This window comes from Epinephelus moara, chromosome 6 (assembly GCF_006386435.1).
Source record: "Epinephelus moara isolate mb chromosome 6, YSFRI_EMoa_1.0, whole genome shotgun sequence".
Taxonomy (NCBI): domain Eukaryota; kingdom Metazoa; phylum Chordata; class Actinopteri; order Perciformes; family Serranidae; genus Epinephelus; species Epinephelus moara.
The window spans coordinates 26,426,742-26,445,317 of record NC_065511.1 but is presented as its reverse complement, the minus strand read 5'-3'; the positions used below and the strand labels follow the sequence as shown (position 1 = coordinate 26,445,317).

At 44.6% G+C, this 18,576-nt stretch overlaps 1 protein-coding gene across 2 annotated transcripts; it reads left to right on the top strand.

The window, feature by feature from the left end:
* On the top strand, positions 1-17,366 carry stk40 (serine/threonine kinase 40). 2 transcript variants are annotated; one of them, XM_050046691.1, is made up of 11 exons: positions 1-226; positions 3,661-3,787; positions 4,286-4,371; positions 5,020-5,163; positions 6,248-6,472; positions 6,783-6,835; positions 10,883-10,998; positions 12,459-12,603; positions 12,873-12,992; positions 13,347-13,431; positions 13,753-17,366. In XM_050046691.1, exons 2-11 carry the CDS (start codon positions 3,670-3,672, stop codon positions 13,969-13,971), a joined length of 1,311 nt encoding a protein of 436 aa, XP_049902648.1. In that variant the 5' UTR covers positions 1-226; positions 3,661-3,669; the 3' UTR covers positions 13,972-17,366. The 2 variants fall into 2 exon arrangements, with proteins under 2 accessions (XP_049902648.1, XP_049902649.1); XM_050046692.1 differs by lacking the exon at positions 1-226 and adding an exon at positions 3,468-3,486.
* Positions 17,367-18,576: the final 1,210 nt, after the last annotated feature.

The window sequence follows — 18,576 nt, the reverse complement described above, 5'->3', positions numbered from 1 at the left end:
CGTTGTCAGGTGGTGCTGTCGCTGTGGAAAGATGCGATCAGCGAGGAGCGGAGGCTTTTCCTTAATTGCTCATTTCGGTAACAGAGGCTAAACAGCCCGAAACCAACCCGCTGTGGTGTCTCCTGATAAAGCGAGAAGCTCCGCACATCCACCGCAGCGTTTAACCCAAGAAATATCCATGTTGTAAGCAGACAGCGCAGACTTTACCCGGCGGTTTTGGCTCGAGGTAAGCGAGGTGGCGACTACATTGCTATCTAGCGTTCAGGCGAAGCTAGCCAGCTGTAATATTACCTACTTTGTTTAAATGGCCTCCCGGCTGATCCGTAGCCTCCGGGTTGCCTTTAGCTAACGTCGCTCTCCATATATCGTGTTAAAACATCCGTGACACGTTCAAATACACGCTAAAGTAGCCGTTACCGAGCTAACGGCTGCTCCGTGTAGTTTGCACCGTAAGCCGAACTCCTTGTTGTGTTGTGTGCCCCTTTGTGTGGCCGGTGTGCCTGGAGCAGTGGCAGCGTCTTTAGCCTAGTAATTCACCCAGCTTTGTTGCCGTAAGTTTTTACGAGCACTCAAGCTTTTGTTTTATGTCGCCCCGTGTAAATATACACCGTAAAATAACGTGTGTGTGTGTCGTGTTTATTTAAATGACCCAACTCACTGTAACGTTGCCTGTTACGTTAACGCACGCCGTGTAATGCGGTGTAGTATGTGTGATTTTTAAACGTCCCCAGGAGGTCAAATTGTAATTGTTGTGGGCGAAACACATTAGCACCTGGCTGCTCAAGTTGTGAGCTGTCTGTGGAGTGGTTTTGCTCAAGTTGTAAGGCATAACGTCAGCGTTTCACTCCGCGGCTCGTGTTGCTTACAGTGCTCGCTGCCAGGACTGAGCGGTGTCCAGACCTTGTGGTCGCAAAATGGCACCAATCAATGTGTGACCGTCTGCGTGCATTTGTAATTATATTCGTCTTGTGATTTGTAATGTGACCTTGTGTACACAGACGTGCAGTGCGGTCAAGGACGCTGTTATTGCAATAATGTAGTCAACAACTGCAGTGAGAAGTGGGCTTGATGGCGGTAGACGTGTGTTAGAGCTGACATGAGTGATTGACATTTCATTCAAGCAGCAGGATTGAAGCCTGTGTGACCTTCCAGTTGCTTTACCTTTTTGTCCTGACTCTTGTGTTTGATCTATTTGTGGATTTCATTCTATCTTTCTGGCTCCAGATTTTGTAATCCACTCGTGTTTACTACCTGCCCCGGTGTTCCCATGCTTCCTTTGTCCATCCTGATACTACCTTGATTTTGCAATCAAGCTGTTCCTGCAGAGCCAGACAAGTGGCATGGAGTCTGGGTGGGTGGATCTTCAGACACCTACGTGGTTGTTTTGTTCAGATACTATTTAAGGAGCCCACATTTCTCGTGGGCACCGGCAGCGTGTCTCTCCTTCTTTTGTGTGATATGATTCAGAGGCTGTATCTGTTCTTGTCCTCCCTCTGGTACAGTCAGAGGCAGAGGCAGTCTTTCTCACCAGATCACTGGCTGTGCAGAAAGGCACAGCAGTGTCAGAAAAGGATAGCTGTGTGCTGTCATTGTGCTGATGTCATTTAGGTCAGCGTGCATTAGTCGTTGCGTTGACCTTTGCTTTTTAGATGTGTCAGGGGTTGGCTCCGCAGCACTACAGCCGGTGTTTAGTAGGTAGATGAATTGCCTTGGGTCCATTTGCTGTGTGTTGTGCATCAGTTGGGTCAGTTTCGTGTCATCAGCCCACAACTATGTAGCTGGACAGGTAATGCATGCAAGTTACAATCACAGATCACCTTGTTAGAAAAGTGGGGAATGGCAACAAATGAGCTGCTTGTTGGTTTTGTAGAAACTAAATTTAGCAGCCTCTCTTGCTCTCAACCAGCAAATTAAAATATATTAATCTGGCAGCACTGAAAGCTGCATGTACATTGTCGATTCCGCCAACCACTTTGGCCACTAGATGAAAAAGTTAAATAATTTCCTTCCCAGGAGCCTCATGAATTGCACTAGATGATTATCCGTTGCTTTGCTTTGCATGCTCTAGAGTAAGATGCTCTCTTACTATTGGCAGCGTGACTTGGTGTCACTCTGGCTTGTGCCATAAATGCTGTCAGAAAACCTCAGCTCATCAGACTCAGTGGGTGATGACTAGTGGAGATGGAGACAGATGGGCGAGAGACATGATGATGACACTGTCTGCTGTCTGGGATCACAAAAAGCCTCATGGAAGTGAGAATTCATACCAGCCCATACTGACTGCCAACTGTCCTGCCTTCTCTCTGCCCAAAAACGCCAACTGGCGAGTGGCGCACGATTAGTTTTGAAACAGGAAGAAGGCCTAATTCATTAAAAAATATTACATTTCTGTAGTTTGTTCCACTTGCAAGCCTGGTTACATATTCAGAAGTTTTTCGGGCTCTCTCCACTCGATGTCTAGTTTGCAGTTTATGAGGTGCTTTGGATTTTACTAGTCTGAATCACCTCTGTAGCTGGCAAAAACATGCACGCCACCACTTATCAGTCAGTGACATTTTATGCTTCATATATGTCACTTTGTGTTGCTTTTCTTGTCAACATAACTCTTATTAAGGGATTTTTTTTAAGTTGATACGGCGAACACGCCAGGGAGTTTGGGCACATATTTCTCGCTCTTATTGGTGTTGTCACCTGGGTATTTAGGCATTTCTATCCAATGGAAACTCAGGACGACAGCAGGGTGAATCATTCCTCTCGGTTCAAGGCTCTACTTCCCTGTTACGGGAAACAGATGGGGTTTCATCACATAGGAACTCAGTATCAGTAAACAAAGCATACCTCCTGCTCTCTGCATTCTGGGAGGTAGATCTGCCGCGGCGGTTAAAGTAGTTTGTGTAATGATGATGTGTCACACTGTGTCACTGGTTCTTCTGGCATGTGAATCTAGTTCCTTATCATAGCGTAAGGGCTTGGCTTTTTTTTTTTCAGCCTTGTTTGAACACGCATGTCCTTTCAGAGGAAGGTCTGCGCAGATAAGCCGGCTGTACAGATTTTGAGATAAAACATGCAGATTAAGAGTGGAAGGATTTTTCTAAACCCCACGTCCACTGCAGCAGGAAAAGCTGGAGATGGATATGTGGCTCAGTGGAGAGACTCAAATTAAAAATGCATTTGTTTAAAGTATTTTGTGCTAGTGAGCGAGATGCGTTTACATGACAGCATCGGCCATTTAAATTGCAGATTGTGCCACATTTGCATTGCTTGTTGGGGAGATTGAATCTGAGGTGTCACCTTTGACGCCAGCAGCCATCATTCTGAATGGAGCTGTAATGGCCTCACATTCACACTGAGGTGTTGGTAAACGTGTGGGAGGGATATTTAAAATAGGCTGGGAGGAGCTGCCCTGTAGTTTACCTCTTTTCTACTCTGTTCACAAATCAGTGCACTCTTGTCCAGCCTGTAGTAGTACTCCTGCTAAAGCCCAGGGTATATTCTTTATTTTTAAACGGACTATTTATAAAACCATTGTTTGGTTACAGATTACTGATGCTATTTTTAATCACCAGTTGAGAGTTTGTGTCCTTGCAGTCACATGGATGCACTTACCCTTTAACTTGACTATCTTTATCTCGTGTACTAATCTGATTTATTTCCCTGTAGAGCTCCAGTATGTCCAAGCGGCGCTCGTCGGAGAGGGGGGCTGGAGAGACATCAGGCAGGGCCAGCAAGCTGCAATGTCCTGGGATATCCGGCAATAACGCCAAGAGAGCCGGGCCCTTCATCCTTGGTAAGGAAGCTACTCACATTTTGCACGAGCCCCAAAAGTATGGAAATGGCAGGCAAAAATGTCTGTGTGGCTGAGATTGCACCTAGTGTGCAAGTATGTAAACATGTGCAACCTATCTGCACAGGAAATCAGTAAAGTTAATGTGTGAATGTGTGTGTGAGAGTCGTGGGGTGTCTCGCTGTGAGCGCACGCCTGAGACAAGAATGTGAAGAATTCTGCTGATCCCCCTGACATCGTCCAGAAAGGTCTGAGTCTGTGCTAGAGCGAGATTACTTCCTCCCTCTGGAAAATGCAACTCTCCCATAGTATTAAACTTGTATGTTTTCAGCTACACAACCCCTCCACTTTTTGCAATGCAGAGTGCCAAAGAAAACATTACACTCTGGGTGTTAATGGGTACGTGCACATGCAGCCTTTAATGAGTTGCAGCGAGAGCACACACTCCGGCATGTAGCCTGCCTTTTGGTCATGCAGCTGTTCTTTTGCTTATCCTTGCAGGGCCTCGCCTGGGCAACTCACCAGTGCCCAGCATAGTGCAGTGTCTGGCCAGAAAGGACGGCACCGATGACTTCTATCAGCTCAAAGTAAGTCTGTCGCAGTCGGACAAATTTTTGTTTCTTTTTCTTTCTTGCAAACTCAGTGAGTTAAGCACACACTTTAAAAAGTGAGCATGTAATTCAAAACAAAGCAATGATATCCCTGAAGACATCTGAACCTTTGACCTTCCTTTGTTGGTGTTCATTTTATGGCCCCCTGTTTTAGTCTGGTGCAAACAAAATCTCAGCCGGGCAATCAGTTTATTGGGGCTATCTAATGCCTGTACACACGGGACGGGGCTATAGAAGGTGGGAAAGGAAGGGAGGAAGGTGGCGCCCCACCTGGAATGTCGACTTTTAACCCCCATGACCACGTAGTGAGTCAGTGCGTGACCCTCCCCTCATACCCATAACTACAGCACCTCAGTGTCTGCTGTGCAGCCTGTTTGCCTCACATTGGTATATGAGCCAGTTTTAAAGCTGCAGACCTTGTATACCACCTCTACAGCACAGACCTTCTTTTAAATGCTAAGCAGATGTAACTTTCTATCATGTCTTCAGTCATTTAAAGGGTTTAGAGTCAGGACCGAAGATTAGCCTCATGCGAAACAGTGAAAGCCCTCATTCCACTGTCTGATCCAGTATGAGCTCTTGTCTTGTGACCTCTAATGTTTGCTCTGTTCTCATGTGCGGCAGATCCTCACGCTGGAGGAGCGGGTGGACTCTGCAGGGGAGACTCAGGAGGAGAGGCAGGGGAAAATGCTGCTGCACACAGAGTACTCCCTCCTGTCTCTGCTGCACAACCAGGATGGGGTGGTCCACCACCACGGCCTTTTCCAGGTAGACTGAAACCTGCACACAATTAGCAATTAAGTTTCTGTTGGCAGGCGCAGCGTATATGATCAGTGGAATGACTAATATAATGAACAAAAAAAGAGAAGTGTCTTTTAGTTTATGGTGTATTACTCAGCACTGTGTGGGCGAGCATTCTGTATAGTTGAACACAATAAATACACCAACATTGCCATGGAGAAGTGTCTGTAACTTTCTGTTTGGTGCAGAATGCAACGTCACCATGTAAGTACAAGTAACAGCATGCTCTTATCAGGCCGGTATTAGCAGAGGTAAGCTTGTCATTAGTCGGGCCAGCTGCTTGTATTTTCCTTATCAGGGTTGTTTCAAGAGAGAAGTGGGAGTAGCATTAAAAGCCATATTTATCTGCAGTCGTTCTCTATTCACAGCCCCATCCATTCACAATGAACCCCCCCCTCCCTCACCTGTCTTCCCGTCTGCCTCCTCCTCTAACTTTGTTATTGTTCCATCTGCCTTCTTTCTCTCCCTCTGTTTTTCTTCTTTGTCTCTCTTTCACATCCTGCCCATTCCACTCTGCCGGTGTTCTCAGAATAGCAGCATTGAGCCGTGCACTCTTGATTCATTTAGGCCTGCAATATTGATTGGATTATTATAGTGCATCTCCACTGTGAGAGAACCAGTTAATAATGTACGCTTTCAGAGGTGCTGACTGCATCTAAAAAAAAAAAACTGACAACCTGATACAGAAATCAATAAGAAGTGGTGACTCCGCTAAGACTGGAGTTGGAAGAAGAGGAATGACCTTTGTTATTCGTCCTCCACCACCTGGTGTGGAGGGGTGGATGTGTCTTATTCATGGGCTACATGCAGGCTGATTGATGGCCTCTACCCTGCTTGAATCTATATGTCTTTCTAAGCTGAGTGAAGCAGCGTGATCGGCCAGCGTAGTACAGGAATCCATTCAGTTTGATGCATTTGTGAATGCATCAACATCTATTGATTGGACGCTGTTAGAAAGTGCTTCTAAAATGCATCAACAACTTTGTCCATAGAATAACGTCAGTCCTGAAGATAGCCGCTCACACTTCTGTTTGTTGTTGTTGTTTTACAGGATCGAGCCTATGAAATCGTGGAGGACATGGAGGCCAACAAAGTGCGCAAGATGAAGAAGCGGATCTGCCTCGTGCTCGATTGCCTGTGTGCTCATGACTTCAGCGACAAGACGGCAGATCTCATTAACCTCCAGCATTATGTTATAAAGGAGAAACGACTGAGTGAGCGCGAGGCCATCGTCATCTTCTATGACGTGGTGCGTGTGGTGGAAGCCCTTCATAAGGTGAGAATTTGGTGGTGCACTTCTCTGAAAAGGGTGTTATCCATCATACTGCCAAACACTGCATAAAAGAAAATATAGGCATGTTTTTTTTTCATCAATGAAGAGAGTTTGGACACTCCACTGTTTTGGCCAACTGTAGGAGAAATTGCTTTGTTATTGTTAGCTAGTTGCACATCATTTCTGATTACTCATCTCCTATACTCGTGTGCCACTCTCCAAAACAAAGTGATTGTTTTGATAGCAGTGATTCACCAAGAACGATCTGACCAGACATTTTTTTCCCTCTCTTCCTCTTCTTTCTTGCATGCAGAAAAACATTGTGCACAGAGACCTCAAGCTGGGAAACATGGTGCTGAATAAACGGTAAGATGAAACTACTCCTCTCTTTCGGCCTTGCCAATCAGTTAGCTGGCCAGTAACCTCCCCACATTACACCAGGTCAGTCATTTTAGCCTGCCAGTTAGTCATTCTGCCTCAGCTCACGTGTGTGAGAGAGGCCTCAGCCGGCCCCAGCAGCCTGTATCCAGTGCGTATTTGGCTTTAAACCCAAGCAGGGGTCACATTCTCAGACTAAGAGTGAGATCAGATGGAGGAACCTAAAGCCCTGCTCTCTTATGCCTGACTCTGGGTCCGTGTCTGTGTGTTGAGTAAAGGCTGATGATTCATTCCCCGTGGTTAGATTTGTGGAAGAGGAGGGTGAACTGGACTCTGGTGCAAAACAGAGCAAAGAGTATGCCACTGCTTTGTTCTAGGTGGGGCAGTGAGCAATGTTGTACAGCACAGGGGACCCTGGTGAGTGCACCTCGGGTCACAGGGTGCTGCAGATCAGATAGACCCTGCAGAAAGGAAAACTACTCCTCTGTAAAGCTGTCTCCAAACACCATAGGCACAGAGTATGAGAGAGATTTTGTGTATAATCAGCGGCTGAATCCTGCTACTTTTTCTGCTACATGCATTTTGATATGAATTTGTCCAAGCTCAGATGATTCAGCTAGATTTTGCATTTAACCTATGGAAGGCTGCGTCTGAACAGAGGAGGTTTGCGCGCACATTCTTGGAGACACTGATAATCGTCCCACAGAGCCGGCCTTTTCATTTGGAAGGACGTGACTAACACCGACACACACACACACACTCTGTTCCTACGCTTGTTGCACACACCTTCACATCCCAACATGGAGCATGCTTACATCAGTGAGCGTAATCATGGAGTTGTCTCACACTCTACTTAGTCATTTCTTATGCATGATCTGTAAGTATGAGTGCGTGCATCGCAATGTCACGTTCCTGGCTTATCTTTAAACCACAGACACGCTCTGCATCACAGGCACCAGAGCGTGTAGCCCCCACCAGCATCATCATCAACAGCAGTAGTAGTAGTGTTGGTGATGAAACAGGAGTGTGTTTTGGCCAGGGGAGAGGAGCAGACGAGTGGAACACTCCGTCCCAGCTGGAGACAAAGGAGAGGCCTGCCAAAGGCCCCATAGCTCCGAGCTGACTCACACCACAATGCACATCACACACGCAAACACATGCGCACACAGTCATCATTTATTTACCCTCTACTCTGCATTTTATCTGTTTTTCTTTTACACACCAATCCCTTTCCTGCTTTCATTGGCTTTGTGTTCTGTGCCCTTTGTCACATCCCTTTTTTCTTTTCACTCTTCCCATCTCCTTTATGCCTCATACTTCGCTTACTCGCATGTTTCCTGCATCACTCCACCCTCCTGGATGTGTATGAATGTACAGTCGGTATGGGAAAGACAATTTTAGATGCAGACCGATCTCAAAATCCCCTATGCTCCCCTGCTGATTGTCGCCACTCTGGGAAATGCACCGATGCCATCCACAAGCTCAGCAGTTTATGCAAGAATGATGTGATTTCCTCTTGCAGGGCCAGCTGTTATGAAAGCAGGATGTCATAAATCAATCCGCAGGGTCAATGACAATGTACGTTGGAGCTGAACTGATTTCCTTATTGTACATTTTTAAGAGGAGATTCGTAGACAGAGACACACAGCACGGCAAGGTGTCATTATTGTTTTTATTCCTTCCAGAGAGCTCCTCTTAGTTTCCATCACCGTATTATCTCAAGGATGGATTACCCCTTTCAATTGAAATAGAAGTTAGGGGAATGCTTTTTGTTTTTTATGCTGTTTTGCGCAAATCACAGTTCTGAGGAAATGATCTGCAGAAGCTGCCCTGCGTTTAACCTCCGCCCTTGTCAGCTGGTGCATTTCCAGCAAAATGTTGCGGGAAGGGAGGCGAAATCACAGGGGCTGTTTAGGTTTCTGGTTTCCTGGCTTACCCCTGGGGTCACATGACCAGGAAGCAGAGATGGTGTGGTCTCTCTTCAGTCCTCAGGGACCCTTGCCTCACGAGGCAAACATGCAATTTCATTTACCCAATCTCCGGTGCAAGAATAGAAGCCTGGGTCGTGATGCGCACAGACAAAAGAACAGACTCCTCTATAAAGGAAGCTTTTATGTCGAGGGTCCTTGAAGCATTGCACTCTGTTCTGGCCCATCCTTGTGCACATCACAAAGCCACTGTATGGTTATAGAGACTTGGATCACAAAAGCTGTTAAAGGGCTGGATCACATAAGTAGCTGGAAATGATGTGAATCGAGTGTTCTAAGGGAAGATTGAGATTGGAGCATTTGCTTGAAAATTGAGTGTTTGACAGGAATTGGCTCCAGACGCTGCACTGGGAGCAGTGAGTGTGTGTGTGTGTGTGATGGAGCAGAGTGTGAAAGTGAGAGAGAATAGGGGAAGCTGTTGACCTCAGGCTTTTTAGAAAGCGGATGTGGGTGAGGAGCGTGATCCAGAGAGGACCCAGGCTCTAGACCGTGGCCGCTTTTGTGTGTGCTCATGTGCCTCTGAGTGCATTTTCGCGTGTGCGTGCTCGCCATGGGAGCGATCGTGTGGGTGCACTTGAAGTTGTGTGTTTGTGTACATATTTTAAATCTTCGTGAGCTTCATATACTCGTTTGCCAACCCATCACCATGCAGGCTTAGTCATCGAGACAATTATCCCAAGCCACAAGTTGACTCATATGTTTGTCAAAGTGCGGCTTTTTATTTTCTCTTTCTCTGCTGAGAGAACACAGCGATATAGAGCAGTCCATAGTCCCTGGGTTTTAATACTGTTAGGTTTCATTCCGCCACAAGCAAAATAAATTTACCTTTGATGACTCAGAGAAAAAACCTTATAGTGCCACGTAGTTTCCACAGAAACCAAATTAATCAAACATCGCTGGTAACATCAGCGGGTCTTCTCAGACTTGGAAGCGCCAGTGTGTCTGGAGTGGTCTTGTTCTTGATACGTCTCTGGCCTGATGTAGGAAGATGGCTTTCAGCTAAAACAGTGATGTTGATACTTTAAGTAGAGCATTAAAGTTGACGTAACATTTAATGGGAAGGTACAAAAAAGGAACAAGAGACAAAAGAAGAACATGAAGCAAATAAAAGAGAAAATTATCTACATCAAACCTCTAATGCAGTCCTCTGTAGTTGAAACTAACCGACAGATACGAGGGTTCTGCACACAGATGTCAAGCTGCATGAGAAGTCTATGCTTTAAGAGCAATCTTTATTTTAAAATCAATTCTGTATTTGCAAATGTCATAGTATATATGTGTACCAGATATGCAGGACATCTTCCTGATTCAACCAGTTTTGCACAATTTACTTAACAGTTGTCTTGAAGTCTTAAAAATGTTCTCACATGTGCCTGTCTTCAACTTGATCTTTTGATTTTGATTGTTTGATTTGGGATAGGTGTAAAGCAGATTTCTTTTTTAAAGAAGATAAACATGCATGCTTAAAAATGGAGAATATAACGGCTGCTACAGAGCAACAATGCAACAGATAACGTACAACGATCTACTGAATCTGAGACATTTTTTAAAGCTATCTTGGGAACATCGTTTGGGAAGGGCCCCTCCGGACAGTCCTCCTCAATCTTGTTAAATTCTTTAATAAAAAGGAAAACCAATATTTTAAACGCAGGTATAACGCAGAGAGATGGGAGACTGTCTTTTAATAAGACTGGGCATGCATACTCTGTTTTGCATCTGGCAGTCATGAGATACTGATGTATTTTTAAGGCCCAGTGAACCATGAGATTATTAAAACAACAGCAAGTTCTCTCTGTCTCTGTCGGCCTGGGTTTGCCTCATGCTTTGAGCTATGAGTGTGCAGTGTTTCACATTCTAAACTTAACATTTGTTATGATGAGTAAGACTGTTTTGCCACGGTTTGATCAAGTTAAAGAGGAGAATACTAGAAGGGGGAGTGCACATAAGAAGTGGGGATATTTAGGTCATTGTTTGATGCAAATTTGCTGAAGAATAAGATGTATGAAGGTTATTTATGAGGTGTGTTTGCATGTTTGTGTGCTTACAGGACTCACCGAATCACCATCACCAACTTCTGCCTCGGAAAGCACCTGGTGAGTGAGGACGACCTGCTGAAAGACCAGAGAGGAAGTCCGGCCTACATCAGCCCTGATGTATTAAGTGGTGAGTGCAAAACAGATACGTTGCATGCGCTTTCATTTATAGCACAGTATGTGTGTCAAGCGAGGTTTCTTTCAGACAGAGACGTATTGAAAAGCTGCTTTCTGTCATTCGGTCACGGGGGGGTCAGCATCACCCAGTTTTTGTCACTTTCAAAAACTGACAATCCAACAGTTACACCTGTTTTTGCAGCAACTGATCGTGTGTGCACAGGTGTGAAAACCGTCCTCGCTGTCTTTGATTTGCCACCGTCCATTTTAGGTTGTGAAATAGGGTTGTGAAGTGTATTAACTGCAAGTGTCGAATGTATTAACATGCATACATTTCCAGACCTGGTTCTGGTCTGAAGAGAGACCCTTTGATCCAGGACCAGACGGGGTTCTGGGATTCTTTTAAAGAGCGTTGTGTAACATTAAGCAGTCAGTCTTATGTTTGGTTTTCTGGTTATTAAGCAACAAAAAAGGGGTTATGTTGCAATCTGGGACTGGCAAAATGCTAGGAATAGCTTTTTTTGTGGTCTTTGTTTGTGTAATCACGGTGATGTTGCATTTTCTCATGGTATGTGTCTGCAGAAGAAGCTTCTTTCCTCTTTGTGTGAAAACTAAAAAGCAGAAATCAGTTTTTATTGTTTGGCTTCACAATGCTCATTTGTGCAGACCTGAGCGCCACACACATATCAGGTTGATGCTTGAGCACACACTTCCATGGTAGATCCCAGTACCATCCATTCAAACATTGATTTCCAGAGCATTGTCGTGGACAGTGAACAAGATTGAGAATCTCAAACAGAAATCTTTCAGCTCCAACCACTCAAAAACTGTAGATAAAACCCGGGCGTGTATATCAGCATAACGTGACAGGCACACAATTAAACAGAGCTTCAGTGACTCACACACTGATGACTCACTGGAGGGAAACTACTCCCATCTACCCCCTTCCCCTCCCATCCCCCGCCTCTGTGTGTGTGTGTGTGTGTGTCACAAGCTTTAACATAATTGCCTGCTGCTGTTGCTACCGCCTGCCTGGCTGTAACAACACTGCCTATGGTCATGCACAGCCATGATGCTCCACCCTCACCAGTTCCATTATATTCACCGCCGATCCATGTCTGATTTAATGGCTCAGGGTTGTCTATAAAAACATTTCCCAGCTCCCATTTTCAAAGTCGGCAGTGTACTGGACATTTCTAGGAAATATGATTGATGTGGAGTCATAGCTTGTGTTTGTGTTTGTTCATCTTGTTAATCATTAGACCTGGTGACTGATCAGGAATTGAACTTGTGAAAGGGTTGATCACCCCTGAGTCACACAGGGTCGAAACTGTCAACAAACAAATATTGATTTCAATCTCTGTGGCTTATCTGATTTTGCAGTTTGCAAAGCACTTCACTGTCTCTGTGTCAATTGCCACATTTGTTTATATCAATCACTGATCCTGATCCCCTCCTCCTTTCTGTCTCCAGGTCGGCCATACCGTGGTAAACCCAGTGACATGTGGGCTCTTGGCGTGGTCCTCTTCACCATGCTGTATGGCCAGTTCCCCTTTTATGACAGCATACCTCAAGAGCTCTTCCGCAAGATCAAGGCTGCTGAGTACTCCATCCCAGAGTGAGTACCTGTCCTGTCCATGTGACATTTCAGATGTATTCAAAGCAGCTGTATCCAACAGTTACAGCACATAAACATGAAAAACTTTATATAACTACATAATTTTGCATACTCCATATTTAATTAAGAGGTTTTTCTTTCATGCTGAACATTACTAAGAATTATCCACATTATCATATTCAGTTTGATCCTGAAGATACGGCACTATAATCTTTCAGAAGTGGCTTTGTGACTTAATCGCATTCCTGTTCACTTCCACCTCCTCACAGGGACGGTCGCGTGTCTGAGAGCACGGTGTGCCTGATCAGAAAGCTGCTGGTGTTGGACCCTCAGCAGAGGCTTACTGCAGGAGAGGTGCTGGAGTCTCTCAGTGCCATCATTGCCTCATGGTAAGTGCTCCCCCTGCTGGATGTTTGGAAAAATGCATCAGATGTGTTGAGTCTCAAGTCATGATTTTATTGTTGAAGAGCTGAGAAATAATTGTAATGAACTTGTGTAAAATGGCTACTTCTGGCTGCCATGAGTGTTAAAGGTTTCCACTGGTTTTCTTTTTTTGAAGTAATTAAAATAGTTACTTTACTTATTACATTTACATCAACAGGGTAACTAGTAATCTGGAACCCATTACATTTCAAATTAACCTTCCCAACATTGTGTATGAATATCCTAATGTTAGCCAATTTAACATGGGTAATTTAACAAGCTGACTGTTGCTGATCTTTGTTGTATTTCCCTCGTCACAGGCAGTCTGTTTCATCGTTGAGTGGCCCTCTGCAGGTGGTGCCGGATATTGACGATCAGGTCAATCACCCAGAACATCTGCAAGAGGTAAATTATTGTAGAAACATGACATCACAGATCGGATAGATGGATAGATGGATGGATGGATACTTTAGGGGGTTAGGGTTTAGTAGCTCACAGAACGGCTCAACAACAATAAAAAAGGTGCCGATAGAAATGAATAAAGTATAGGGGGACAAAGTATAGCCTCTAACTTATGAATGTAATTCACCTGTTTTAGTTGGTCGTGCCTCATGTTGACATTACTTCTTGGGTACACTCAGAGAACGTGTTTATTTCGGCAGAAAACTTGTTTATTTCAGCTCAGATGTTGCAGCACATTGAACAGAATACATTTTCTTCCCTCAGGCCAAGGTGATAGAAGAGTCTTCACAGTACGAGTTTGAGAACTACATGCGCCAGCAGCTGCTGCTGGCTGAAGAGAAGAACACTATCCACGAGGCCAAGAGCTTTCTCACCAAGCGCCAGTTTGGCAGCATCCCGCCTGTAAGGCGTCTGGGCCACGACGCCCAGCCTGTCAGCCCGTTAGATGCTGCCATCCTGGCACAACGTTTCCTCCGGAAGTAGTCCCCAACCACCCATGTCAGCCTCCCTGATCTCCCCGGGGGAGTCCAGAGACCTGTGGAGTCCAGAGAGGACTGAGAAGGATGAGCCCCCAAAATTGAACTCACGTACAGGAGGCCCACCCTGACCCAGGTACAGACGGCCCCATTCCTAGGTGGGTTTCGGGCAAGCTAGGTAGAGCAGGTGTGAGGAGAGCACCAGAACAAACTGCCAATTGAAAACTTCACTCCTAGTGTCTGGATCCTCCAGTGAAACATGGAAAGCCCCGGAGGAAGATCTGAACCAAAGGTTCCTTGCCCTCAGGTCACCCACAGTCAGATCTCACTGTGCAACCAACCTGATGGCACTGTCACATATGGGGCTAACACAAGGCTCTGCCTGGAGCATTGAAGAGACGATTAACCCCATATTCCTCCTCCTCCTCCTCTTCCGAGATCTCCCTACTGTAACACTTTCCCCATCAACTCTGGATCCCCTGAGCAATACAGGACCAGAATCATGTAGCAACCCCCTTTCTTCCTAGTGGTTAATGGTATTGCCTCAAGTCAGATCACCTGATCACAGATGTCACTTCTCTATACCTCCATTCCACCCTCCTCCTCTCACTCCTTCCTCTTCCTCTCTACTGTTTTCCTGTATCGAAAATGATCCAGACTGGTTCTGTCTGTAACTCTGACTTCAAATCAATCTACCTCTCTGTCTCTCTTCTCTGTTGGTAAACCATGCTCACTGTTCTGAGACAAGGGATTGTAACAATGGAGTCTTGATGCCACCAGTGACATAAAGCATTAATGTTTTCTGTCAGAGTGATAATGCTTTGAAACCGTTTCAGTGGTTTCAAAAAATCTGAATAAGCTTTTTATCATATATTACCTTAATAAGTAGCATTTCACCCCTACCTTTGGATTGAAGATACAGAATATCAAAGTGTGTACATACATCCTTTGATATTTGCAAAATGCATTGTCTCCTGCTTTTGCTCATCCCTGTGGAAATCTATTTTAAGCATCTAGGCAGCTAGTGTGAGGTACCTGGAAGTCACAATGCCAAGAACTGAATGGGAAACACTGTTGGATCCTCCCTGCCAAGGCATATTGATGGTAACGCTTCCTCAGTGCCATTATAGTGGAGATCAGGCACTGTCACGTTTCTATTGCCAAAAATCATGTCTTAAATTTACTCTAAGCCAAGGAAACTGGTACCCACAGCCTCATTCAGAATCAAATGGCTTCCAGGTATTCCAACTTCCCTGTTTCTCTTTATCAAGACAGATCATGGGTTGATCAAGTGTTTTTCAGTATGAATGTGAACTGTCATTCAACGCTTTGATGTCTGCAGTATCCGTGAGTGTGCACGTGTGTGTGTGTTTCGGGCCAGGCGAAATCAAGAGTCTGCAGAGCTGTCGAGCTGTTCACCTCTAACAGCCTCAGACCCTTTTAAGCTATCCTCCAATCATTGTGTTCTGTTATCTGGCCTGCCTCAGTGGCAGACACTGTGAAAACCCGAGCAGGCTTTGCTGAGACGGGGCTTGACTGAATGCTTTAGCGATCGTCATTTGTAAAATGTCACACATCTATCGACATTCTCAAGCCCTCTCTTGAGCACAACTTGTACATGCTTGTATTATCTCACCATGTAGGTTCTCCGCACAGAGAGGCTAACTGGTGGCCGGTAATCGATACTGTAATATTTCATAGAGAAATGAAAATACAGACTCGTAAGTTTTAAGTTTAATTGCTGGGTCTTCTTGGCTATCGATGCGTTCTCGTCTTTTTATCAAACGCTTTCTTCAAACCATGGCAAAGCTACTAACCAGTGACTGTTAGGCATCTGTACACTGCAACTTGCCTTTGCGTATTGGTACCTGCTTTAGGCTATCTAGACCTCTTCCTATTTATATTCAAACTGATTGCATGAACATAGGCTCTGGAATATTTTCAAATGTCTTTACTTCTTTTTTTTTTTCCTTGTAATTTCATGTTGATTTATTTATTCACTTGTGTAGACTCCCCCCGAAACCCCCCTAAACTACTGGGGCTTGTGTCACAGACTAGGAGCAGTTTTATGTCAGTGAAACAGGCCCCAAATCTCTTTTCCTCTCTCAGCTTTAAGAAGTGTTGTTAACTCCAACAGTCGTTCTCATTTTGATCCTTTTCAGCCACACTCATGAAGAGTAGCATCTGTTTTTGTGTTTTTGGTTTCCTAAATCATTTTCTTGCCATTTTACCACACAGTCTGTGGTCAACTTAAGCTACACTAATAACAAGACTGACTCTGCATAGTTATATTTTTTACAAAAAAAACAAAATACTGGCACATTATGTTGATTTACGGGAGTTTTTCTTTTTTTAAATTAATTTTTTTTTTCTTCTTTCATTCACCCCAAAAGTCCCCACACAAGGCTGCACTCTCCGGTCAGTATGTAAATATGTACCATCATGACTGCGCCAGTCACATTGTATGTAGTTCCACCCAGTGTGATACTAACTGTTTCAACACATGCCGATTGACGTGCATTATAGGCCACGTTGGCCACCAGCCACCACATCCAGAGGTGAAAATCACATGTAAAGACAGCTGTCGGCTCTCTCCCACCTCAATGTGAATTCCATGGGTATACAGCAGTATTGTAGTAGTCTAGGTCGTTCATCAGAAAAGGGTGTTTCCATGAACACCGTAGCCATCGCCGAATGCTGACATCAAGTGATCCGTCTGTGGAAAGTGTCTTACACCATCTTCCATGACGCTCGACTACAGATTAGTAACTACAGGTTCAATAGACCCGTGACGTAGATGTTATTTTGTCTCTCCCCCCTCTAATCAAAAAGTGTTTCACCTTCTAGCTAGTGGATTGTACACATTCAATGTTTGTTTTACAGAGTTGTATTGATAGACTGCAGTGTGGACTGAAAAAGCATGAACGTAGTGTGAGGTTCAGCTCTGTGTAAAACACGTGACTGTTGCATGATTTTGAACTTGCAAGGTGTGCCGGTGCAACTGATTAACAATTTGAAGATAAGTTGCTCCTTTGGGTTCTACGAGAAACTACAAAGCAAAAATAGATAGACCCCTTGATTAATGAGTTGTGAAATTTGGTTGTTGATTTTCAAAAATTTGAGTTTTTGTGATGATTTTCACCCTGCTTCTAAAGTCTTCAGTATACATCCGATATATTGCTGACTGTCTCAACTGGAAACTCGGTGTAGGATATGAAATGTGGTGTAAGTTTAAACCCAATGGGACAATGTGTTGTAAGCTGCTTGGTCGGACACGGGCATCTAGATACAGAAAACTGCGTAATTGTACAGATGAAAAACACGTTTGTATAAAAAACATATTTTTCTACTTCATCAGATCTCTACATGCATGTCAGCAATAAACTTTGATATGGAAACATTTATCTTTGTCCTGTCTCTGTATTCTGACGCTTCCTTTTGTTGCCAGTAGGTGGAGCACTTTCTTAAAAAATGAAACCAAAGCCAGCACTAGGACCAGTGTAATTAACATTGGCACTTGTAGAACATTATATTGAATGTTCTTCTTTGTTGGTGTTCACTTATTTCTCTACCATATGTGGACAATACAAGCTACAGAAAAGGCTCAGCTGCACACTGCCAGCCATCTGTATGTGCTTTTACATGATGTGGTCTTGTTCCTCTGAGGGTTGGACCTGTGTGAAGAACGAACAGAATATAGAATAAATGAGTCTCTGTGCGTCTATACCACCTCGGTCTTGCGGTGAGCTGGGTTTTGGACCCAAACTGAGGCAGAGGTGGTCAAACAGGAAGCCGCCTGCTGACTCTGACAGCACTGCAGGACCCTGTGGGCCGCTCTGACGATCTCCCACCTCACCTCAGGCTTTTGAACGCACACACACCCTCTTGAGTGGAGCACTAATTCCACTAGAAATCATGCCATGCCTGCCAAAAAATACACACAGATACACATGGAAAGCTCATCATGCGCAGCCCTGACAGACATATTGGATTAAATCTGTGATAATGGCATGTGCAAATGTTTCATGAACGCTCACTATGCAACACTTTTTGGTCCTTTTTATACACCCTTGATGCGTGCATACTTAGACTCTATATAAAAAAGTGGCTTCCACTGAGGGGAATTAAATCTTAAGCCCACAATCACTGTGGCATTGAAGGACAAATTAGGAGATCAGACTTTTGACCTCCTCATTATAGGTCATTTTCAGTCAATAAGCAGTTACGAAAAGCAAAATGCTGTGCTGCTGAATCACTCAGCAGAAGAATAACAGCGTTCTGGTAACCTTTCCCACCTTTCTAAGATCCTCGCAACAGATTTAGTCCCAAGTGGGTCCCTCTCTCTCTTCTCTGGATCATTACACCCTTATCCCAACATGTCAAGCTGGGCGGAAAAGTCTCAAGGGTCAAAGTTGCACATATGCTTTGTCCCCATAAACTACAACCAGCTGGCCTCGAGGAGGTCCATCCTGGATTCATGGGTGTCTCAAACAAACGATTGTTCAACAAAGACGACGTCAGACATCTGCGATGCGCTTGCTTAATTACCTTGGAGAGCACTGCGTATTCATTTCATTAGAAAAGAGCGGGCTTTATCCAGTTGGACAAAGGA